The following is a 22,689-nucleotide window of genomic DNA, read 5'->3' on the forward strand; positions in this document are numbered from 1 at the left end:
TTTCTATTCTCTCCAGTTAGGGCCATGTTTGGATTATCCACCCGGACATGTGATGATTGTTTGAGGGGTCTGGTTAAAGATGCTCTAACAAGACGACTTTTAATATATACAAAAACAAGTCAATTTTAGAGAAGGAAAATAACATACACAAATTTAGGCAATTGATAAGGTAGAATTGCTTAATTTACAGCCTAATTAATAACTATATATTTCAACAAATCCAATGAAAAACTCATATTCAATACTTATTCTAGTGTCTATGAAGTATCTGAGAGTTTCTGGTTTACGTAATACTTATATTTTAAAATTGTCTCTCTCTATCTCCAATATATCTTCACTCCTCTCTTATATATGTCTATAATAGAAAATCACATTTGAGTAAATGAATACTCTGGAACTTCTTGAGCTTCTTTGTCTAGGGGCTCTTGTTATGACTCTAGACAAAGAAGCTCAAGATGATGGTCTATAGCGGACCCGTATTTGAGGCGCCATCCGGTTCATCGGTGTGTCCGCGTGTTGTTGTCGGGCACAACAAGATGATGGTCTATAGCACATCTTGCAGGTCAGATGCGAGTTTTCCGAACCAAAAATTCATGGTGCGTGCATGTCGAATTTTGTGGACTTGCGCTAGCAGCGTCTTCTTCCCTAATCATATATGTTCTTGATTGGATGTTGGTGGGGCAATGTTTACTTGAAGTCTTCCCTTGGACATTTTCTCGAGAAGGAGGATCAACCTTAACGTAGATCACATGCATGTTATGTGTTTGCTATCGAGTTAGTTGGTGCGAGTTAATTGCAAAAAACCATCACATTTGGGGCATCGATTGCAGAAAACCACCTAGTCCCTAATTATGTGCACCTTTTGCAGAAAATACTGATGGGGTGTTTTGGCCCGTTTGATCACTTTATAACAAGTAGGGCCAGACTGTAAGGAGATGACTGGGCAAACAAAATTACAAACACCCCCCTAAATCTGAAAATAAAAAGCAATCAACCCCTTGGTCCCAGGAGGCAACCGCACCCACCCGACCACGCCCATGCCGGCCCCACCGGCTCCCGTCGCGCCGCCGACCGGGCGGACGTGGAGACGAGGAGGAGATGGATAGGAGTGAGACGGCGAGCGCGGCGTGCGAGTCGCGGTGGCCGACGGTGACTGCGAGCAGGTCGGCGCATCCCCGGCACAACACCATGGCCTCCTGCTCGGCACACCCATGACACGGCGCCACGGCCATTCCCAGCGAGGGTGGAGCAAGGAGGAGATGGACAGGAGTGAGCTGGCGAGCGCGGCGTGCATGTCCCCGAGCGCGTCTCGGTCGTGGACGGCGACCGCGAGCAGGTCGGCGCGCCCGTGGCACAGTGGCACGACCTTATGCTCGTCCTTCTGGTGGGCGCGCCTGCGACATAACACCATGGCCTCCTGCTTAGTGTGCCCGCGATACAGCACCACGACCATTCCCGGCGAGGGTGGAGACGGCTACGGCCTGGACCTGCCGTCCCGGCGGGGCAGAGATGGCTATGGTTGCGGCGGAGAACTAGGAGGAGGTGGTGGCCGACAGCTGCAGAGCCCTGGCGTTCCTACGGGGATGGCCGTGACCGCGGCGCCGCCGGTGCGCAACGTCCACTCACGACCAGATCCGGCTACCCCGACCTCTGCGTCTAGTCCATGGCGCGGACACCGTCGCTCCTAGTCGTCCGACGGGGCTGCAAGGCAGGTAGTGTTGGAAATATGCCCTAGAGGCAATAATAAATAGTTATTATTATATTTCCTTATTCATGATAATCGTTTATTATCCATGCTAGAATTGTATTGATAGGAAACTCAGATACATGTGTGGATACATAGACAACACCATGTCCCTAGTAAGCCTCTAGTTGACTAGCTCGTTGATCAATAGATGGTTACGGTTTCCTGACCATGGACATTGGATGTCATTGATAACGGGATCACATCGTTAGGAGAATGATGTGATGGACAAGACCCAATCCTAAGCCTAGCACAAGGATCGTGTAGTTCGTATGCTAAAGCTTTTCTAATGTCAAGTATCATTTCCTTAGACCATGAGATTGTGCAACTCCCGGATACCATAGGAGTGCTTTGGGTGTGCCAAACGTCACAACGTAACTGGGTGGCTATAAAGGTACACTACAGGTATCTCCGAAAGTGTCTGTTGGGTTGGCACGAATCGAGACTGGGATTTGTCACTCCGTGTAAACGGAGAGGTATCTCTGGGCCCACTTGGTAGGACATCATCATAATGTGCACAATGTGATCAAGGAGTTGATCACGGGATGATGTGTTACAAAACGAGTAAAGAGACTTGCCGGTAACGAGATTGAACAAGGTATCGGGATACCGACGATCGAATCTCGGGCAAGTATCGTACCGCTAGACAAAGGGAATTGTATACGGGATTGATTAAGTCCTTGACATCGTGGTTCATCCGATGAGATCATCGTGGAACATGTGGGAGCCAACATGGGTATCCAGATCCCGCTGTTGGTTATTGACCGGAGAGTTATCTCGGTCATGTCTGCATGTCTCCCGAACCCGTAGGGTCTACACACTTAAGGTTCAGTGACGCTAGGGTTATAGAGATATTAGTATGCGGTAACCCGAAAGTTGTTCGGAGTCCCGGATGAGATCCCGGACATCACGAGGAGTTCCGGAATAGTCCGGAGGTAAAGAATTATATATAGGAGGTGCTATTTCGGCTACCGGGACAAGTTTCGGGGTCACCGGTATTGTACCGGGACCACCAGAAGGGTCCCGGGGGTCCACCGGGTGGGGCCACCTGCCCCGGGGGCCACATGGGCTGTAGGGGGTGCGCCTTGGCCTACATGGGCCAAGGGCACCAGCCCCTAGAGGCCCATGCGTCAAAGGGACAAGAGGAGGGGAGAGTCCTAAAGGGGGAAGGCACCTCCGAGGTGCGTTGGGGAGGATGGACTCCTCCCCCCCTTGGCCGCACCCTTCCTTGGAGGAAGGGGCAAGGTGTTGGGGAACGTAGCATAAATTCAAAAATTTTCTACGTGTCACCAAGATCAATCTATGGAGTCATCTAGCAACGAGGGAGGAGTGGATCTACATACCCTTGTAGATCACGCGCGGAAGCGTTCAAGAGAATGGGGTTGATGGAGTCGTACTCATCGTGATTCAAATCACCGATGATCCTAGCGCCGAACGGACGGCACCTCCGCGTTCAACACACGTACGGAGCAGCGACGTCTCCTCCTTCTTGATCCAGCAAGGGGGGAGGAGAGGTTGATGGAGATCCAACAGCACGACGGCGTGGTGGTGGAAGTAGCGGGATTCCAACAGGGCTTCGCCAAACGCTGCGGGAGGAGGGAGATGTGTCATGAGAGGGAGAGGGAGGCGCCAGGGCTCAGGTTTGGTTGTCCTCCCTTCCCCCCACTATATATAGGGCCAAGGGAGAGGGGAAGGGCGCAGCCTTGCCCCTTCCTCCAAGGAAGGGTGCGGCCAAGGGGGGGAGGAGTCCATCCTCCCCAAGGCACCTCAGAGGTGCCTTCCCCCTTTAGGACTCTCCCTTTTTCCTCTACTCTTGGCGCATGGGCCTCTTGGGGCTGGTGCCCTTGGCCCATATAGGCCAAGGCGCACCCCCTACAGCCCATGTGCCCCCCCCCCGGGGCAGGTGGCCCCACCCGATGGACCCCCGGGACCCTTCCGGTGGTCCCGGTACAATACCGGTGACCCCGAAACTTGTCTCGATGGCCGAAATAGCACTTCCTATATATAATTCTTTACCTCCGGACCATTCCGGAACTCCTCGTGACGTCCGGGATCTCATCCGGGACTCCGAACAACTTTCGGGTTACCGCATACTAATATCTCTATAACCCTAGCGTCACCGAACCTTAAGTGTGTAGACCCTACGGGTTCGGGAGACATGCAGACATGACCGAGACGTTCTCCAGTCAATAACCAACAGCGGGATCTGGATACCCATGTTGGCTCCCACATGTTCCACGATGATCTCATCGGATGAACCACGATGTCAAGGACTTAATCAATCCCGTATACAATTCCCTTTGTCTATCGGTACGATACTTGCCCGAGATTCGATCGTCGGTATCCCGATACCTTGTTCAATCTCGTTACCGGCAAGTCTCTTTACTCGTTCCATAACACATCATCCCATGATCAACTCCTTGATCACATTGTGCACATTATGATGATGTCCTACCGAGTGGGCCCAGAGATACCTCTCCGTTTACACGGAGTGACAAATCCCAGTCTCGATTCGTGCCAACCCAACAGACACTTTCGGAGATACCCGTAGTGTACCTTTATAGCCACCCAGTTACGTTGTGACGTTTGGCACACCCAAAGCACTCCTACGGTATCCGGGAGTTACACAATCTCATGGTCTAAGGAAATGATACTTGACATTAGAAAAGCTTTAGCATACGAACTACACGATCTAGTGCTATGCTTAGGATTGGGTCTTGTCCATCACATCATTCTCCTAATGATGTGATCCCGTTATCAATGACATCCAATGTCCATGGTCAGGAAACCGTGACCATCTATTGATCAACGAGCTAGTCAACTAGAGGCTTACTAGGGACATGGTGTTGTCTATGTATCCACACATGTATCTGAGTTTCCTATCAATACAATTCTAGCATGGATAATAAACGATTATCACGAACAAGGAAATATAATAATAATCAATTTATTATTGCCTCTAGGGCATATTTCCAACAGTCTCCCACTTGCACTAGAGTCAATAATCTAGTTCACATCGATATGTGATTAACACTCAAGGTCACATCCCTATGTGACTAACACCCAAAGAGTTTACTAGAGTCAATAATATAGTTCACATTTACCATGTGATTAACACTCGATGAGTTCTGGGTTTGATCATGTTATGCTTGTGAGAGAGGTTATAGTCAGCGGGTCTGAACCTTTCAGATCCATGTGTGCTTTACAAATCTCTATGTCATCTCCTAGATGCAGCTACCACGCTCTATTTGGAGCTATTCCAAATAACTGTTCTACTATATGAATCCAGTTTACTACTCAGAATAATCTGGATTAGTGTCAAAGCTTGCATCGGCGTAACCCTTTACGACGAACTCTTTACCACCTCCATAATCGAGAAAATTCCTTAGTCCACTAGTTACTAAGGATAACTTTGACCGCTGTCCTGTGATCCATTCTTGGATCACTCTTGTACCCCTTGACTGACTCATGGCAAGGCACACTTCAGGTGCGGTACACAACATAGCATACTGTAGAGCCTATGTCTTAAGCATAGGGGACGACCTTCGTCCTTTCTCTCTATTCTGCCGTGGTTGAGCTTTAAGTCTTAACTTCATACCTTACAACTCAGGCAAGAACTCCTTCTTTGACTGATCCATCTTGAACACCTTCAAGATCATGTCAAGGTATGTGCTCATTTGAAAGTACCATTAAGCGTTTTGATCTATCCTTATAGATCTTGATGCTCAATGTTCAAGTAGCTTAATCCAGGCTTTCCATTGAAAAACACTTTCCAAATAACCCTATATGCTTTCCAGAAATTCTACATCATTTCTGATCAACAATATGTCAACATATACTTATCAGAAATTCTATAGTGCTCCCACTCACTTCTTTGGAAATACAAGTTTCTCATAAACTTTGTATAAACCCAAAATCTTTGATCATCCATCAAAGCATACATTCCAACTCCGAGATGCTTACTCCAGTCCCTAGAAGGATTGCTGGAGCTTTGCATACTTATTAGCATCTTTCAGGATTGACAAAACCTTCCGGTTGTATCACATACAACCTTTCCTCAAGAAAATCGTCGAGGAAACAATGTTTTGACATCCTATCTGCAAGATTTCATAAATAATGCAGTAATCGCTAATATAATTCCAATAGACTCTTAGCATCGCTACGAGTGAGAAAGTCTCATCGTAGTCAACTCCTTGAACTTGTCGGAAAACATCTTAACGACAAGTCGAGCTTTCTTAATGGTGACATTTACCATCATTGTCCGTCTTCCTTTTAAAATCCATCTGCACTCAACAGCCTTACGACCATCGAGCTGTTCTGTCAAAGTCTACACTTTGTTTCCATACATGGATCCTCTCTTGGATTTTATGGCCTCGAGCCATTTATCGGAATCCGGGCCCACCATCGCTTCTCCATAGCTCGTAGGTTCATTGTTGTCTAGCAACATGACTTCCAAGACAGGATTACGTACCACTCTGAAGTAGTACGCATCCTTGTCATCCCACGAGGTTTGGTAGTGACTTGATCTGAAGTTTCATGATCACTATCATAAGCTTCCACTTCAATTGGTGTAGGTGCCACAGGAACAACTCCTTGTGCCCTGCCACACACTAGTTGAAGAGACGGTTCAATAACCTCATCAAGTCTCCACCATCCTCCCACTCAATTCTTTCGAGAGAAACTTTTCCTCGAGAAAGGACCCGATTCTAGAAACAATCCCTTATTGCTTTCGGATCTGAGACAGGAGGTATACCCAACTGTTTTGGGTGTCCTATGAAGATGCATTTATCCGCTTTGGGTTCGAGCTTATCAGCCTGAAACTTTTTCACATAAGCGTCGCAGCCCCAAACTTCTAAGAAATGACAGCTTAGGTTTCTCTAAACCATAGTTCATACGGTGTCATCTCATCGGAATTACGTGGTGCCCTATTTAAAGTGAATGTGGTTGTCTCTAATGCCTAACCCATAAACTATCGTGGTAATTCGATAAGAGACATCATGGTATGCATCATATCCAATAGGGTGCAGTTATGATGTTCGGACACACCATCACTATGGTGTTCCAGGCTGTATTAGTTGTGAAACAATTTCCACAATGTCTTAATTCTGTGCCAAACTCGTAATTCAGATATTCATCTCTATGATCATATCATAGATATTTTATCCTCTTGTCACGACGATCTTTCAACTTCACCCTGAAATTACTTGAACCTTTCAATAATTCAGACTCGTGATTCATCAAGTAAATATACTCAACATCTACTCAAATCATCTGTGAAGTAAGAACATAACGATATCCACTACATGCCTCAGCACTCATTGGACTGCACACATCAAAATGTATTACTTCCAACAAGTTGCTTTCTAGTTCCATTTTACTGAAAACGAGGCTTTCAGTCATCTTGCCCATGTGGTATGATTTGCATGTCTCAAGTGATTCAAAATCAAGTGAGTCCAAACGGTCCATTTGCATGGAGTTTCTTCATGCATATACACCAATAGACATGGTTCGCATGTCTCAAACCTTTCAAAAACGAGTGAGCCCAAAGATCCATCAACATGGAGCTTCTTCATGCGTTTTATACCGATATGACTTAAGTGGCAGTGCCACAAGTAGGTGGTACTATCATTACTATCTTATATCTTTTGGCATGAACATGTGTATCACTACGATCGAGATTCAATAAACCATTCATTTTAGGTGTAAGACCATTGAAGGTATTATTCAAATAAACAAAGTAACCATTATTCTCCTTAAACGAATAACCGTTATTGCGATAGACGTAATCCAATCATGTCTATGCTCAACGCAAACACCAAATAACAATTATTTAGGTTTTAATACCAATCTCGATGGTAGAGGGAGCGTGCGATGCTTGATTATATCAACCTTGGAAACACTTCCAACACATATCGTCAGCTCACCTTTAGCTAGTCTCCGTTTATTCCGTAGCTTTTATTTCGAGTTACTAACACTTAGCAACCGAACCGGTATCTAATACCCTGGTGCTACTAGGAGTACTAGTAAAGTACACATTAACACAATGTATATCCAATATACTTCTATCGACCTTGCCAGCCTTCTCATCTACCAAGTATCTAGGGTAATTCTGCTCCAGTGGCTATTCCCCTTATTACAGAAGCACTTAGTCTCGGGTTTGGGTTCAACCTTGGGTTTCTTCACTAGAGGAGCAGCTGAATTGCCATTTCATGAAGTATCCCTTCGTGCCCTTGCCCTTCTTGAAACTAGTGGTTTCACCAACCATCAACAATTGATGCTCCTTCTTGATTTCTACTTTTGTGGTGTCAAACATCGCGAATATCTCAAGGATCATCATATATGTCCCTGATATATTATAGTTCATCACGAAGCTCTAGCAGCTTGGTGGTAATGACTTCGGAGAACCATCACTATTTCATCTGGAAGATCAACTCCCACTCGATTCAAGCGATTGTTGTACTCCGACAATCTGAGCACAAGCTCAACAATTGAGCTTTTCTCCTTAGTTTGCAGGCTAAGAAAATCGTCGGAGGTCTTATACCTCTTGACGTGGGCACGAGCCTGAAATCCCAATTTCAGCCCTCGAAACATCTCATATGTTTCGCGACGTTTCAAAACGTCTTCGGTGCCTCAACTCTAAACCGTTTAACTGAACTATCACGTAGTTATCAAAATGTGTATGTCAGATGTTCGCAACATCCACAGACAACGTTCGAGGTTCAGCACACTGAGCGGTGCATTAAGGACATACGCCTTCTATGAAGCAATGAGGACAATCCTCAGTTTACGGACCTAGTCCGCATAATTGCTACTATCAACTTTCAACTAAATTTTCTCTAGGAACATATCTAAACAGTAGAACTGAAGCGCGAGCTACGACATAATTTGCGAAGACCTTTTGACTATGTTCAGGATAATTAAGTTCATCTTATGAACTCCCACTCAGATAGACATCCCTCTAGTCATCTAAGTGATTACATGATCCGAGTCAACTAGGCCGTGTCCGATCATCACGTGAGACGGACTAGTCAACATCGGTGAACATCTTCATGTTGATCGTATCTACCATACGACTCATGCTCGACCTTTCGGTCTTCTGTGTTCCGAGGCCATGTCTGTACACATGCTAGGCTCGTCAAGTCAACCTAAGTGTTTGCATGTGTAAATCTGTCTTACACCCGTTGTATGTGAACGTTAGAATCTATCACACCCGATCATCACGTGGTGCTTCGAAACGACGAACTTTCGCAACGGTGCACAGTTAGGGGGAACACTTCTTGAAATTTTAATGAGGGATCATCTTATTTACTACCGTCGTTCTAAGTAAACAAGATGTATAAACATGATAAACATCACATGCAATCAAATAATAGTGACATGATATGGCCAATATCATATAGCTCCTTTGATCTCCATCTTGGGGCTCCATGATCATCTTGTCACCGGCATGACACCATGATCTCCATCATCATGATCTCCATCATCGTGTCTTCATGAAGTTGTCTCGTCAACTATTACTTCTACTACTATAGCTAACGGTTAGCAATAAAGTAAAGTAATTACATGACGTTTATGTTGACACGCAGGTCATAAATAAATTAAGACAACTCCTATGGCTCCTGCCGGTTGTCATACTCATCGACATGCAAGTCGTGATTCCTATTACAAGAACATGATCAATCTCATACATCACATATATCATTCATCACATCCTTTTGGCCATATCACATCACATAGCATACCCTGCAAAAACAAGTTAGACGTCCTCTAATTGTTGTTTGCATGTTTTACGTGGCTGCTATGGGTTTCTAGCAAGAACGTTTCTTACCTACGCAAAACCACAACGTGATATGCCAATTGCTATTTACCCTTCATAAGGACCCTTTTCATCGAATCCGATCCGACTAAAGTGGGAGAGACAGACACCCGCTAGCCACCTTATGCAACTAGTGCATGTCAGTCGGTGGAACCAGTCTCACGTAAAAGTACGTGTAAGGTCGGTCCGGGCCGCTTCATCCCACGATGCCGCCGAATCAAGATAGGACTAGTAACGGCAAGCATATTGAACAAAATCAACGCCCACAACTACTTTGTGTTCTACTCGTGCATAGAAACTACGCATAGACCTAGCTCATGATGCCACTGTTGGGGAACGTAGCATAAATTCAAAATTTTCCTACGTGTCACCAAGATCAATCTATGGAGTCATCTAGCAACGAGGGAGGAGTGGATCTACATACCCTTGTAGATCGCGCGCGGAAGCGTTCAAGAGAACGGGGTTGATGGAGTCGTACTCGTCGTGATCCAAATCACCGATGATCCTAGCGCCGAACGGACGGCACCTCCGCGTTCAACACACGTACGAAGCAGCGACGTCTCCTCCTTCTTGATCCAGCAAGGGGGGAGGAGAGGTTGATGGAGATCCAACAGCACGACGGCGTGGTGGTGGAAGTAGCGGGATTCCAACAGGGCTTCGCCAAGCGCTGCGGGAGGAGGGAGATGTGTCATGGGAGGGAGAGGGAGGCGCCAGGGCTTAGGTATGGTTGCCCTCCCTTCCCCCCACTATATATAGGGCCAAGGGAGAGGGGGAGGGCGCAGCCTTGCCCCTTCCTCCAAGGAAGGGTGCGGCCAAGGGGGGGAGGAGTCCATCCTCCCCAAGGCACCTCGGAGGTGCCTTCCCCCTTTAGGACTCTCCCTTTTCCTCTACTCTTGGCGCATGGGCCTCTTGGGGCTGGTGCCCTTGGCCCATATAGGCCAAGGCGCACCCCCTACAGCCCATGTGGCCCCCGGGGCAGGTGGCCCCACCCGGTGGACCCCCGGGACCCTTCCGGTGGTCCCGGTACAATACCGGTGACCCCGAAACTTGTCCCGATGGCCGAAATAGCACTTCCTATATATAATTCTTTACCTCCGGACCATTCCGGAACTCCTCGTGACGTCCGGGATCTCATCCGGGACTCCGAACAACTTTCGGGTTACCGCATACTAATATCTCTATAACCCTAGCGTCACCGAACCTTAAGTGTGTAGACCCTACGGGTTCGGGAGACATGCAGACATGACCGAGACGTTCTCCGGTCAATAACCAACAGCGGGATCTGGATACCCATGTTGGCTCCCACATGTTCCACGATGATCTCATCGGATGAACCACGATGTCAAGGACTTAATCAATCCCGTATACAATTCCCTTTGTCTATCGGTACGATACTTGCCCGAGATTCGATCGTCGGTATCCCGATACCTTGTTCAATCTCGTTACCGGCAAGTCTCTTTACTCGTTCCGTAACACATCATCCCGTGATCAACTCCTTGATCACATTGTGCACATTATGATGATGTCCTACCGAGTGGGCCCAGAGATACCTCTCCGTTTACACGGAGTGACAAATCCCAGTCTCGATTCGTGCCAACCCAACAGACACTTTCGGAGATACCCGTAGTGTACCTTTATAGCCACCCAGTTACGTTGTGACGTTTGGCACACCCAAAGCACTCCTACGGTATCCGGGAGTTACACAATCTCATGGTCTAAGGAAATGATACTTGACATTAGAAAAGCTTTAGCATACGAACTACACGATCTAGTGCTATGCTTAGGATTGGGTCTTGTCCATCACATCATTCTCCTAATGATGTGATCCCGTTATCAATGACATCCAATGTCCATGGTCAGGAAACCGTGACCATCTATTGATCAACGAGCTAGTCAACTAGAGGCTTACTAGGGACATGGTGTTGTCTATGTATCCACACATGTATCTGAGTTTCCTATCAATACAATTCTAGCATGGATAATAAACGATTATCACGAACAAGGAAATATAATAATAATCAATTTATTATTGCCTCTAGGGCATATTTCCAACACAAGGCTGCGCCCTCCCCCTCTCCCTTGGCCCTATATATAGTGGGGGGAAGGGAGGGCAACCATACCTAAGCCCTGGTGCCTCCCTCTCCCTCCCATGACACATCTCCGTCCTCCCGCAGCGCTTGGCGAAGCCCTGTTGGAATCCCGCTACTTCCACCACCACGCCGTCGTGCTGCTGGATCTCCATCAACCTCTCCTCCCCCCTTGCTGGATCAAGAAGGAGGAGACGTCGCTGCTCCGTACGTGTGTTGAACGCAGAGGTGCCGTCCATTCGGCGCTAGGATCATCGGTGATTTGGATCACGACGAGTACGACTCCATTAACCCCATTCTCTTGAACGCTTCCGTGCACGATCTACAAGGGTATGTAGATCCACTCCTCCCTCGTTGCTAGATGACTCCATAGATTGATCTTGGTGACACGTAGGAAAATTTTGAATTATTGCTACGTTCCCCAATAGTGGCATCATGAGCTAGGTCTATGCGTAGTTTCTATGCACGAGTAGAACACAAAGTAGTTGTGGGTATTGATATTGTTCAATATGCTTACCGTTACTAGTCCAATCTTGATTCGGTGGCATTGTGGGATGAAGCGGCCCGGACCGACCTTACACGTACTCTTACGTGAGACTGGTTCCACCGACTGACATGCACTAGTTGCATAAGGTGGCTAGCGGGTGTCTGTCTCTCCCACTTTAGTCGGATCGGATTCGATGAAAAGGGTCCTTATGAAGGGTAAATAGCAATTGGCATATCACGTTGTGGTTTTTGCGTAGGTAAGAAACGTTCTTGCTAGAAACCCATAGCAGCCACGTAAAACATGCAAACAACAATTAGAGGGCGTCTAACTTGTTTTTGCAGGGTATGCTATGTGATGTGATATGGCCAAAGGATGTGATGAATGATATATGTGATGTATGAGATTGATCATGTTCTTGTAATAGGAATCACGACTTGCATGTCGATGAGTATGACAACCGGCAGGAGCCATAGGAGTTGTCTTAATTTATTTATGACCTGCGTGTCAACATAAACGTCATGTAATTACTTTACTTTATTGCTAACCGTTAGCCATAGTAGTAGAAGTAATAGTTGGCGAGACAACTTCATGAAGACACAATGATGGAGATCATGATGATGGGGATCATGGTGTCATGCCGGTGACGATGATGAACATGGAGCCCCGAAGATGGAGATCAAAAGGAGCAATATGATATTGGCCATATCATGTCACTATTTGATGGCATGTGATGTTTATCATGTTTTTGCATCTTGTTTACTTAGAACGACGGTAGTAAATAAGATGATCCCTCATAATAATTTCAAGAAAGTGTTCCCCCTAACTGTGCACCGTTGCGACAGTTCGTTGTTTCGAAGCACCACGTGATGATCGGGTGTGATAGATTCTAACGTTCACATACAACGGGTGTAAGACAGATTTACACACGCGAAACACTTAGGTTGACTTGAGGAGCCTAGCATGTACAGACATGGCCTCGGAACACAAGAGACCGAAAGGTCGAGCATGAGTCGTATAGAAGATACGATCAACATGAAGATGTTCACCGATGTTGACTAGTCCGTCTCATGTGATGATCGGACACGGCCTAGTTGACTCGGATCATGTAATCACTTAGATGACTAGAGGGATGTCTATTTATCCTGAACATAGTCAAAAGGTCTTCGCAAATTATGTCGTAGCTCGCGCTTCAGTTCTACTGTTTAGATATGTTCCTAGAGAAAATTTAGTTGAAAGTTGATAGTAGCAATTATGCGGACTAGGTCCGTAAACTGAGGATTGTCCTCATTGCTTCATAGAAGGCTTATGTCCTTAATGCACCGCTCAGTGTGCTGAACCTCGAACGTTGTCTGTGGATGTTGCGAACATCTGACATACACATTTTGATAACTACGTGATAGTTCAGGTATGCTAAACGGTTTAGAATTGAGGCACCGAAGACGTTTTTGAAACATCGCGAAACATATGAGATGTTTCGAGGGCTGAAATTGGGATTTCAGGCTCGTGCCCACGTCAAGAGGTATAAGACCTCCGACGATTTTCTTAGCCTGCAAACTAAGGGAGAAAAGCTCAATTGTTGAACTTGTGCTCAGATTGTCTGAGTACAACAATGCTTGAATCGAGTGGGAGTTGATCTTCCAGATGAAATAGTGATGTTTCTCCGAAGTCATTACCACCAAGCTGCTAGAGCTTCGTGATGAACTATAATATATCAGGGACATATATGATGATCCTTGAGATATTCGCGATGTTTGACACCACAAAAGTAGAAATCAAGAAGGAGCATCAATTGTTGATGGTTGGTGAAACCACTAGTTTCAAGAAGGGCAAGGGCAAGAAGGGATACTTCATGAAACGGCAAATCAGCTGCTGCTCTAGTGAAGAAACCCAAGGTTGAACCCAAACCCGAGACTAAGTGCTTCTGTAATAAGGGGAACAGCCACTGGAGCAGAATTACCCTAGATACTTGGTAGATGAGAAGGCTGGCAAGGTCGATAGAAGTATATTGGATATACATTGTTGTGTACTTTACTAGTACTCCTAGTAGCACCAGGGTATTAGATACCGGTTCGGTTGCTAAGTGTTAGTAACTCGAAATAAAAGCTACGGAATAAACGGAGACTAGCTAAAGGTGAGATGACGATATGTGTTGGAAGTATTTCCAAGGTTGATCAAATATCGTACGCTCCCTCTACCATCGAGATTGGTGTTTGCGTTGAGCATAGACATGATTGGATTATGTCTATCGCAATACGGTTATTCATTTAAGGAGAATAATGGTTACTCTGTTTATTTGAATAATACCTTCAATGGTCTTGCACCTAAAATGAATGGTTTATTGAATCTCGATCGTAGTGATACACATGTTCATGCCAAAAGATATAAGATAGTAATGATAGTACCACCTACTTGTGGCACTGCCACTTAAGTCATATCGGTATAAAACGCATGAAGAAGCTCCATGTTGATGGATCTTTGGGCTCACTCGTTTTTGAAAAGTTTGAGACATGCGAACCATGTCTATTGGTGTATATGCATGAAGAAACTCCATGCAAATGGACCGTTTGGACTCACTTGATTTTGAATCACTTGAGACATGCAAATCATACCACATGGGCAAGATGACTGAAAGCCTCGTTTTCAGTAAAATGGAACTAGAAAGCAACTTGTTGGAAGTAATACATTTTGATGTGTGCAGTCCAATGAGTGCTGAGGCATGTAGTGGATATCGTTATGTTCTTACTTCACAGATGATTTGAGTAGATGTTGAGTATATTTACTTGATGAATCACGAGTCTGAATTATTGAAAGGTTCAAGTAATTTCAGGGTGAAGTTGAAAGATCGTCGTGACAAGAGGATAAAATATCTATGATATGATCATAGAGATGAATATCTGAATTACGAGTTTGGCACAGAATTAAGACATTGTGGAAATTGTTTCACAACTAATACAGCCTGGAACACCATAGTGTGATGGTGTGTCCGAACATCATAACTGCACCCTATTGGATATGATGCATACCATGATGTCTCTTATCGAATTACCACGATAGTTTATGGGTTAGGCATTAGAGACAACCACATTCACTTTAAATAGGGCACCACGTAATTCCGATGAGATGACACCGTATGAACTATGGTTTAGAGAAACCTAAGCTGTCATTTCTTAAAAGTTTGGGGCTGCGACGCTTATGTGAAAAAGTTTCAGGCTGATAAGCTCGAACCCAAAGCGGATAAATGCATCTTCATAGGACACCCAAAACAGTTGGGTATACCTCCTGTCTCAGATCCGAAAGCAATAAGGGATTGTTTCTAGAATCGGGTCCTTTCTCGAGGAAAAGTTTCTCTCGAAAGAATTGAGTGGGAGGATGGTGGAGACTTGATGAGGTTATTGAACCGTCTCTTCAACTAGTGTGTGGCAGGGCACAGGAGTTGTTCCTGTGGCACCTACACCAATTGAAGTGGAAGCTTATGATAGTGATCATGAAACTTCAGATCAAGTCACTACCAAACCTCGTGGGATGACAAGGATGCGTACTACTTCAGAGTGGTACGTAATCCTGTCTTGGAAGTCATGTTGCTAGACAACAATGAACCTACGAGCTATGGAGAAGCGATGGTGGGCCCGGATTCCGATAAATGGCTCGAGGCCATAAAATCCGAGAGAGGATCCATGTATGGAAACAAAGTGTAGACTTTGACAGAACAGCTCGATGGTCGTAAGGCTGTTGAGTACAGATGGATTTTAAAGGAAGACGGACAATGATGGTAAATGTCACCATTAAGAAAGCTCGACTTGTCGTTAAGATGTTTTCCGACAAGTTCAAGGAGTTGACTACGATGAGACTTTCTCACTCGTAGCGATGCTAAGAGTCTGTTGGAATTATATTAGCGATTACTGCATTATTTATGAAATCTTGCAGATAGGATGTCAAAACATTGTTTCCTCGACGATTTTCTTGAGGAAAGGTTGTATGTGATACAACCGGAAGGTTTTGTCAATCCTGAAAGATGCTAATAAGTATGCAAAGCTCCAGCAATCCTTCTAGGGACTGGAGTAAGCATCTCGGAGTTGGAATGTATGCTTTGATGAGATGATCAAAGATTTTGGGTGTATACAAAGTTTATGAGAAACTTGTATTTCCAAAGAAGTGAGTGGGAGCACTATAGAATTTCTGATGAAGTATATGTTGTTGACATATTGTTGATCAGAAATGACGTAGAATTTCTGGAAAGCATATAGGGTTATTTGGAAAGTGTTTTTCAATGGAAAGCCTGGATTAAGCTACTTGAACATTGAGCATCAAGATCTATAAGGATAGATCAAAACGCTTAATGGTACTTTCAAATGAGCACATACCTTGACATGATCTTGAAGGTGTTCAAGATGGATCAGTCAAAGAAGGAGTTCTTGCCTGAGTTGTAAGGTATGAAGTTAAGACTTAAAGCTCGACCACGGCAGAAGAAGAGGAAGGACGAAGGTCGTCCCCTATGCTTAAGACATAGGCTCTACAGTATGCTATGCTGTGTACCGCACCTGAAATGTGCCTTGCCATGAGTCAGTCAAGGGGTACAAAGGTGATCCAGGAATGGATCACAGGACAACGGTCAAAGTTATCCTTAGTAACTAGTGGACTAAGGAATTTTCTCGATTATGGAGGTGGTAAAAGAGTTCGTCGTAAAGGGTTACGCCGATGCAAACTTTGACACTAATCCAGATTATTCTGAGTAGTAAACTGGATTCGTATAGTAGAACAGTTATTTGGAATAGCTCCAAATGTAGCGTAGTAGTTGCATCTACAAGATGACATAGAGATTTGCAAAGTACATACGGATCTGAAAGATTCAGACCCGTTGACTATAACCTCTCTCACAAGCAAAACATGATCAAACCCAGAACTCATTGAGTGTTAATCACATGATGATGTGAACTAGATTATGACACTAGTAAACTCTTTGGATGTTGTCACATGGCGATGTGACCTGTGAGTGTTAATCACATGACGATGTGAACTAGATTATTGACTCTAGTGCAAGTGGGAGACTGTTGGAAATATGCCCTAGAGGCAATAATAAATTAGTTATTATTATATTTCCTTGTTCATGATAATCGTTTATTATCCATGCTAGAATTGTATTGATAGGAAACTCAGATACATGTGTGGATACATAGACAACACCATGTCCCTAGTAAGCCTCTAGTTGACTAGCTCGTTGATCAATAGATGGTTACGGTTTCCTGACCATGGACATTGGATGTCATTGATAACGGGATCACATCATTAGGAGAATGATGTGATGGACAAGACCCAATCCTAAGCCTAGCACAAGATCGTGTAGTTCGTATGCTAAAGCTTTTCTAATGTCAAGTATCATTTCCTTAGACCATGAGATTGTGCAACTCCCGGATACCGTAGGAGTGCTTTGGGTGTGCCAAACGTCACAACGTAACTGGGTGGCTATAAAGGTACACTACAGGTATCTCCGAAAGTGTCTGTTGGGTTGGCACGAATCGAGACTGGGATTTGTCACTCCGTGTAAACGGAGAGGTATCTCTGGGCCCACTCGGTAGGACATCATCATAATGTGCACAATGTGATCAAGGAGTTGATCACGGGATGATGTGTTACGGAAACGAGTAAAGAGACTTGCCGGTAACGAGATTGAACAAGGTATCGGGATACCGACGATCGAATCTCGGGCAAGTATCGTACCGCTAGACAAAGGGAATTGTATACGGGATTGATTAAGTCCTTGACATCGTGGTTCATCCGATGAGATCATCGTGGAACATGTGGGAGCCAACATGGGTATCCAGATCCCGCTGTTGGTTATTGACCGGAGAGTCATCTCGGTCATGTCTGCATGTCTCCCGAACCCGTAGGGTCTACACACTTAAGGTTCAGTGACGCTAGGGTTATAGAGATATTAGTATGCGGTAACCCGAAAGTTGTTCGGAGTCCCGGATGAGATCCCGGACGTCACGAGGAGTTCCGGAATAGTCCGGAGGTAAAGAATTATATATAGGAGGTGCTATTTCGGCTATCGGGACAAGTTTCGGGGTCACCGGTATTGTACCGGGACCACCGGAAGGGTCCCGGAGGTCCACCGGGTGGGGCCACCTGCCCCGGGGGCCACATGGGCTGTAGGGGGTGTGCCTTGGCCTACATGGGCCAAGGGCACCAGCCCCTAGAGGCCCATGCGCCAAAGGGACAAGAGGAGGGGAGAGTCCTAAAGGGGGAAGGCACCTCCGAGGTGCCTTGGGGAGGATGGACTCCTCCCCCCCTTGGCCGCACCCTTCCTTGGAGGAAGGGGCAAGGCTGCGCCCTCCCCCTCTCCCTTGGCCCTATATATAGTGGGGGGAAGGGAGGGCAACCATACCTAAGCCCTGGCGCCTCCCTCTCCCTCCCATGACACATCTCCCTCCTCCCGCAGCGCTTGGCGAAGCCCTGTTGGAATCCCGCTACTTCCACCACCACGCCGTCGTGCTGCTGGATCTCCATCAACCTCTCCTCCCCCCTTGCTGGATCAAGAAGGAGGAGACGTCGCTGCTCCGTACGTGTATTGAACGTGGAGGTGCCGTCCGTTCGGCGCTAGGATCATCGGTGATTTGGATCACGACGAGTACGACTCCATCAACCCCGTTCTCTTGAACGCTTCCGCGCGCGATCTACAAGGGTATGTAGATCCACTCCTCCCTTTTTGCTAGATGACTCCATAGATTGATCTTGGTGACACGTAGGAAAATTTTGAATTATTGCTACGTTCCCCAACAGGTAGGGGGAAGGCGCTGGTGGCTGTGGCATTGCAGGTCGGGTGGGAGGCGGCGGACTCCGGTGAGCAGAGGAGAAACAGAGTGGTCCTCCCTCATCTGCCTCCTCCCGTGGGAGCACACGCCCATGCCCTCCAGCGAGGCGGCGTACCTCCTGCACGCGACCACGCGCCCTGAGCTCCGGCGAGCACGCATAGGAGGGATCCTCTCCCCACGCATCGCAACTCGGCCCTAGCAGGACGACGTGGGAGAGAGAGGCGGGGCGAGGAGATCACGACGGCGACGTGCTTGTCGGCGGTGGCGACATCGCCGGAGTGGCGCCGGGGGTCGACGATGGGATCGAGGCAGCGGGCTCTACCGGGCATGGTTCAGGGGGCTGATTGCTTTTTTAAAAATCTACTAGGGGGTCTCTGTGTGATTATTTTGCCAAGTCAGCTCCATACAGTCCGGTCCCATGTGTTAGAAAGTGATTAAATGGACTAAATCACCTGACCAGTGCATTTTGCAAAAAGTTTACTGGAAACACGGTGATTTTTGCATAAAATTAAGGACTAGATGGTTTTCTGCAATCGATGCCCCAAATGTGGTGGTTTTTTGCAATTAACTCTAGTGGGTGCCTCTGCCCTTAACATTAGCCTGCCATATTAGGTTCCATAGTTTCCCCCCACCATCAGGAGCTCCACTATGTAGACCTGTATCTGCAACATGATTGCACTCGTGGAATGTCATTCCATATGCACCCCTAACCAAGAAAACTCTATTCTTCTCATTTGTGTCAAGCAATGAGATCATCCCATGCCAATAATGGAATACACATGCCAAGCACGGCATGGGCGCCATGAGGATTGAAGTTCGGTGCCCATTTGATCCTCGATCTGATCCTTTTTCCGGATATGATATAGTAGTAAGTTGTATCATCGTGATGATGCATTAATAATGATATATAGGACCCATTAAATTAAAGTAGAAAAACGTTCTTGCATTGATAATGATAAAGAAGGCGGGTACACCATCTCAAAAAAGAAACTACTGATAAAGAAGGCTGGAATACCCTTTGGGTAGCCGGGACTCCATCTCTCCCTTTTTGTAGCAACTACTCAAGATTTATCTCTAAAAGAAATACTGAATATTTTCTATGGCAAGTGATGTGGTTGGAGCTAGGACCAGGTAAACCTCACCCTCGTAACAAATTTTCAAAAGAAAACCAGAGAGAAACGTTGGATGGTTGTGGCATGCAGCAGATAGCAGTCGATCGATCGATCGGCTTTCAGTTGCACAATTTGAGGGGAGGATGCCAAGAATGGCGCGGGATCTTATCAGTCCACACCTGCACTCGTCACCTCCCACTTCCTCCTCCACTTGCACTCGCGCTACGTCCGCTCGTTCCGCCGTCTCCGGCCACCCGCGTGCTCCATGGGCGGCTACACGCCGGAGGGCGGCGGCGGCCGTGCCGCCCGCCCCGGACGGTACCCTCCCCTCGCCTCCCTCGTCGTCTCCACCATCGCCGCCTTCTCCGCCGTCATCGTCATCGCCGTCCTCCACTCGGTTCGTCGTCCCCGCCGTTGATTCTTGCATTTCTTGGTTTCGCGCTCCGTTCCCTGTGAATCGGATCGAATTGGAAAGTTTTCTCGAGATTGATCACGACGAACAATGCCGATTTCTTTCGTGTATGTATGCATCCACGTCGATGGTGACCATGGTTTCTCGGCACGGTGATTGATGTCGCAGGCGTACGACGACGCGCTGTCCCGGACGCGGACGCTGCTGGGGCACAACCTGGAGCCGACGCCGTGGCACCCGTTCCCGCACGACAAGGGCCGCCCGCCGCCGCACGCCGCGCTGCGGTGCGCCTCCTACCTCTCCTGCCTGCCGCCGCTCTCGCAGCCGAAGCCGGCGGCGGCGGTGGCGGCCAACGCGTCGAGGCCGCGGCGGTGCCCGTCCTACTTCGCCGCCATCCGCCGCGACCTGGCGCCCTGGCGGCGCCGCGACGGCGGCGGCGGCGGCATCACGCGCGCGCTCGTCGAGTCGGGCCGCCACCGCGCGTCCATGCGCGTCACCATCACGGGCGGCGGGACGCGGCTGCACGTGGACCTCTACTACGCCTGCGTCCAGAGCCGCGCGCTCTTCACGGTGTGGAGCCTGCTGCAGCTCATGCGGCGCTACCCCGGCCGCGTCCCGGACGTGGACCTCATGCTCGACTGCATGGACCGGCCGGCCATCAACCGCACCGAGCACACCGGCGAGGGCGCGCCGCCGCCGCCTCCCCTGTTCCGGTACTGCACCACCCGCGACCACTTTGACATCCCGTTCCCGGACTGGTCCTTCTGGGGCTGGCCGGAGACGCACATCGAGCCGTGGACCCGGGAGTTCAGGAGCGTCAAGCAGGGCTCCAGGCGGGTGCGCTGGCCGGACAGGGTGCCCACGGCGTACTGGAAGGGCAACCCGGACGTGGCGTCGCCCCTCCGCCTCGCGCTGCTCGCCTGCAACGACACCAACCTGTGGCGAGCCGAGATCATGCGCCAAGTAAATCGTCGTCCATCTCTATCCATTTGAATGCACATGTGGCGAGCCGAGATCGAGCTGAACAATCACATTTGTATGCAGAACTGGGAGGAGGAGGCCAAGTCCGGGTACCAGAACTCCAAGCTCTCCAGCCAGTGCACGCACCGGTAAATCACTCGTAAATCGCCTTCGTCTATCTCTATCCAAGCATCCATCCATCAATCCATGGCGGCTAACGTGTTTATGATGGGGTGGCGGTGCAGGTACAAGATCTACGCGGAGGGGTTCGCGTGGTCGGTGAGCCTCAAGTACATCCTGTCGTGCGGGTCCATGGCGCTGCTGATCGACCCGCTGTACCAGGACTTCTTCAGCCGGGGGCTGGAGCCGCGGGTGAACCACTGGCCGGTGAGCACGGTGGGGATGTGCGAGTCCATCCGGGACGCCGTGGAGTGGGGCAACGCGCACCCGGAGGAGGCGGAGCGGGTCGGGAAGCGCGGGCAGCGGCTCATGCAGGAGCTGGGCATGGACACCGTCTACGACTACATGCTGCACCTGCTCACCGAGTACGCCGCGCTGCTCGACTTCCGGCCGGCGCCGCCGCACTCGTCCCAAGAGGCCTGCGCCGGCTCCGTGCTCTGCCTCGCCGACGACCACCAGAGGAGGTTCCTGGAGGCGTCCGCCGCGTACCCCGCCACCGCCGGGCCGTGCTCCATGCCGCCGTCCGACGGCTGATGATCAAAGCAAATTAAGCCGCACGTAAGGAGATTCGGATCAATGCGGAGTGAAGGTTGAGCATCCGTGCGTCCAGGGTAAAGGTGCATGCGATGCGCAATGGATTGACTTGTAGTCGTAGCCATTATCAAGGATGATGATACGCTCGTGGGCACGGCTGATTTGGAAGCCTTCATTGTCTGAGAGTGAGAGGGGATGGGTCAGAATGGGGCCGGGTAGCGGTAGAGGGATGGATACTAGTGTAGTTCTAATCTGGGCACGTCACAGTTTTTTGATGCGGATTAGTCTCTAATAAAAGTGTGAATGCTTTGTGTTTTCTGAACAAGGTGATTTGATTTATTTTGATTCCTTTTGAAGCAAAACTGAACAAAGGTGATTCGTAGGGCCGTTTCGCTTGTAATGATTCATCCTATGCGTTCGGTTTATTCGGTTTACATGGTTTGATTTATACGGTTTTTCAGTTTGTATGGTATTAATATTTCAGTAAATATGGTATAAAATTAAAATACGGTTCGGTTTCGGTATATACCAAATTATTTCGATATGGT

At 47.8% G+C, this 22,689-nt stretch overlaps 1 protein-coding gene across 1 annotated transcript; it reads left to right on the forward strand.

Moving 5' to 3' along the window:
* The first annotated feature begins 20,060 nt into the window (after nucleotides 1-20,060).
* On the forward strand, nucleotides 20,061-22,459 carry LOC123191189 (protein O-glucosyltransferase 1). Its single transcript, XM_044603981.1, has 4 exons — nucleotides 20,061-20,452; nucleotides 20,636-21,430; nucleotides 21,512-21,576; nucleotides 21,673-22,459. Exons 1-4 carry the CDS (start codon nucleotides 20,321-20,323, stop codon nucleotides 22,139-22,141), a joined length of 1,461 nt encoding a protein of 486 aa, XP_044459916.1. The 5' UTR covers nucleotides 20,061-20,320; the 3' UTR covers nucleotides 22,142-22,459.
* Nucleotides 22,460-22,689: the final 230 nt, after the last annotated feature.

Source organism: Triticum aestivum, chromosome 1A, assembly GCF_018294505.1.
Source record: "Triticum aestivum cultivar Chinese Spring chromosome 1A, IWGSC CS RefSeq v2.1, whole genome shotgun sequence".
Classification (NCBI taxonomy): Eukaryota; Viridiplantae; Streptophyta; class Magnoliopsida; order Poales; family Poaceae; genus Triticum; species Triticum aestivum.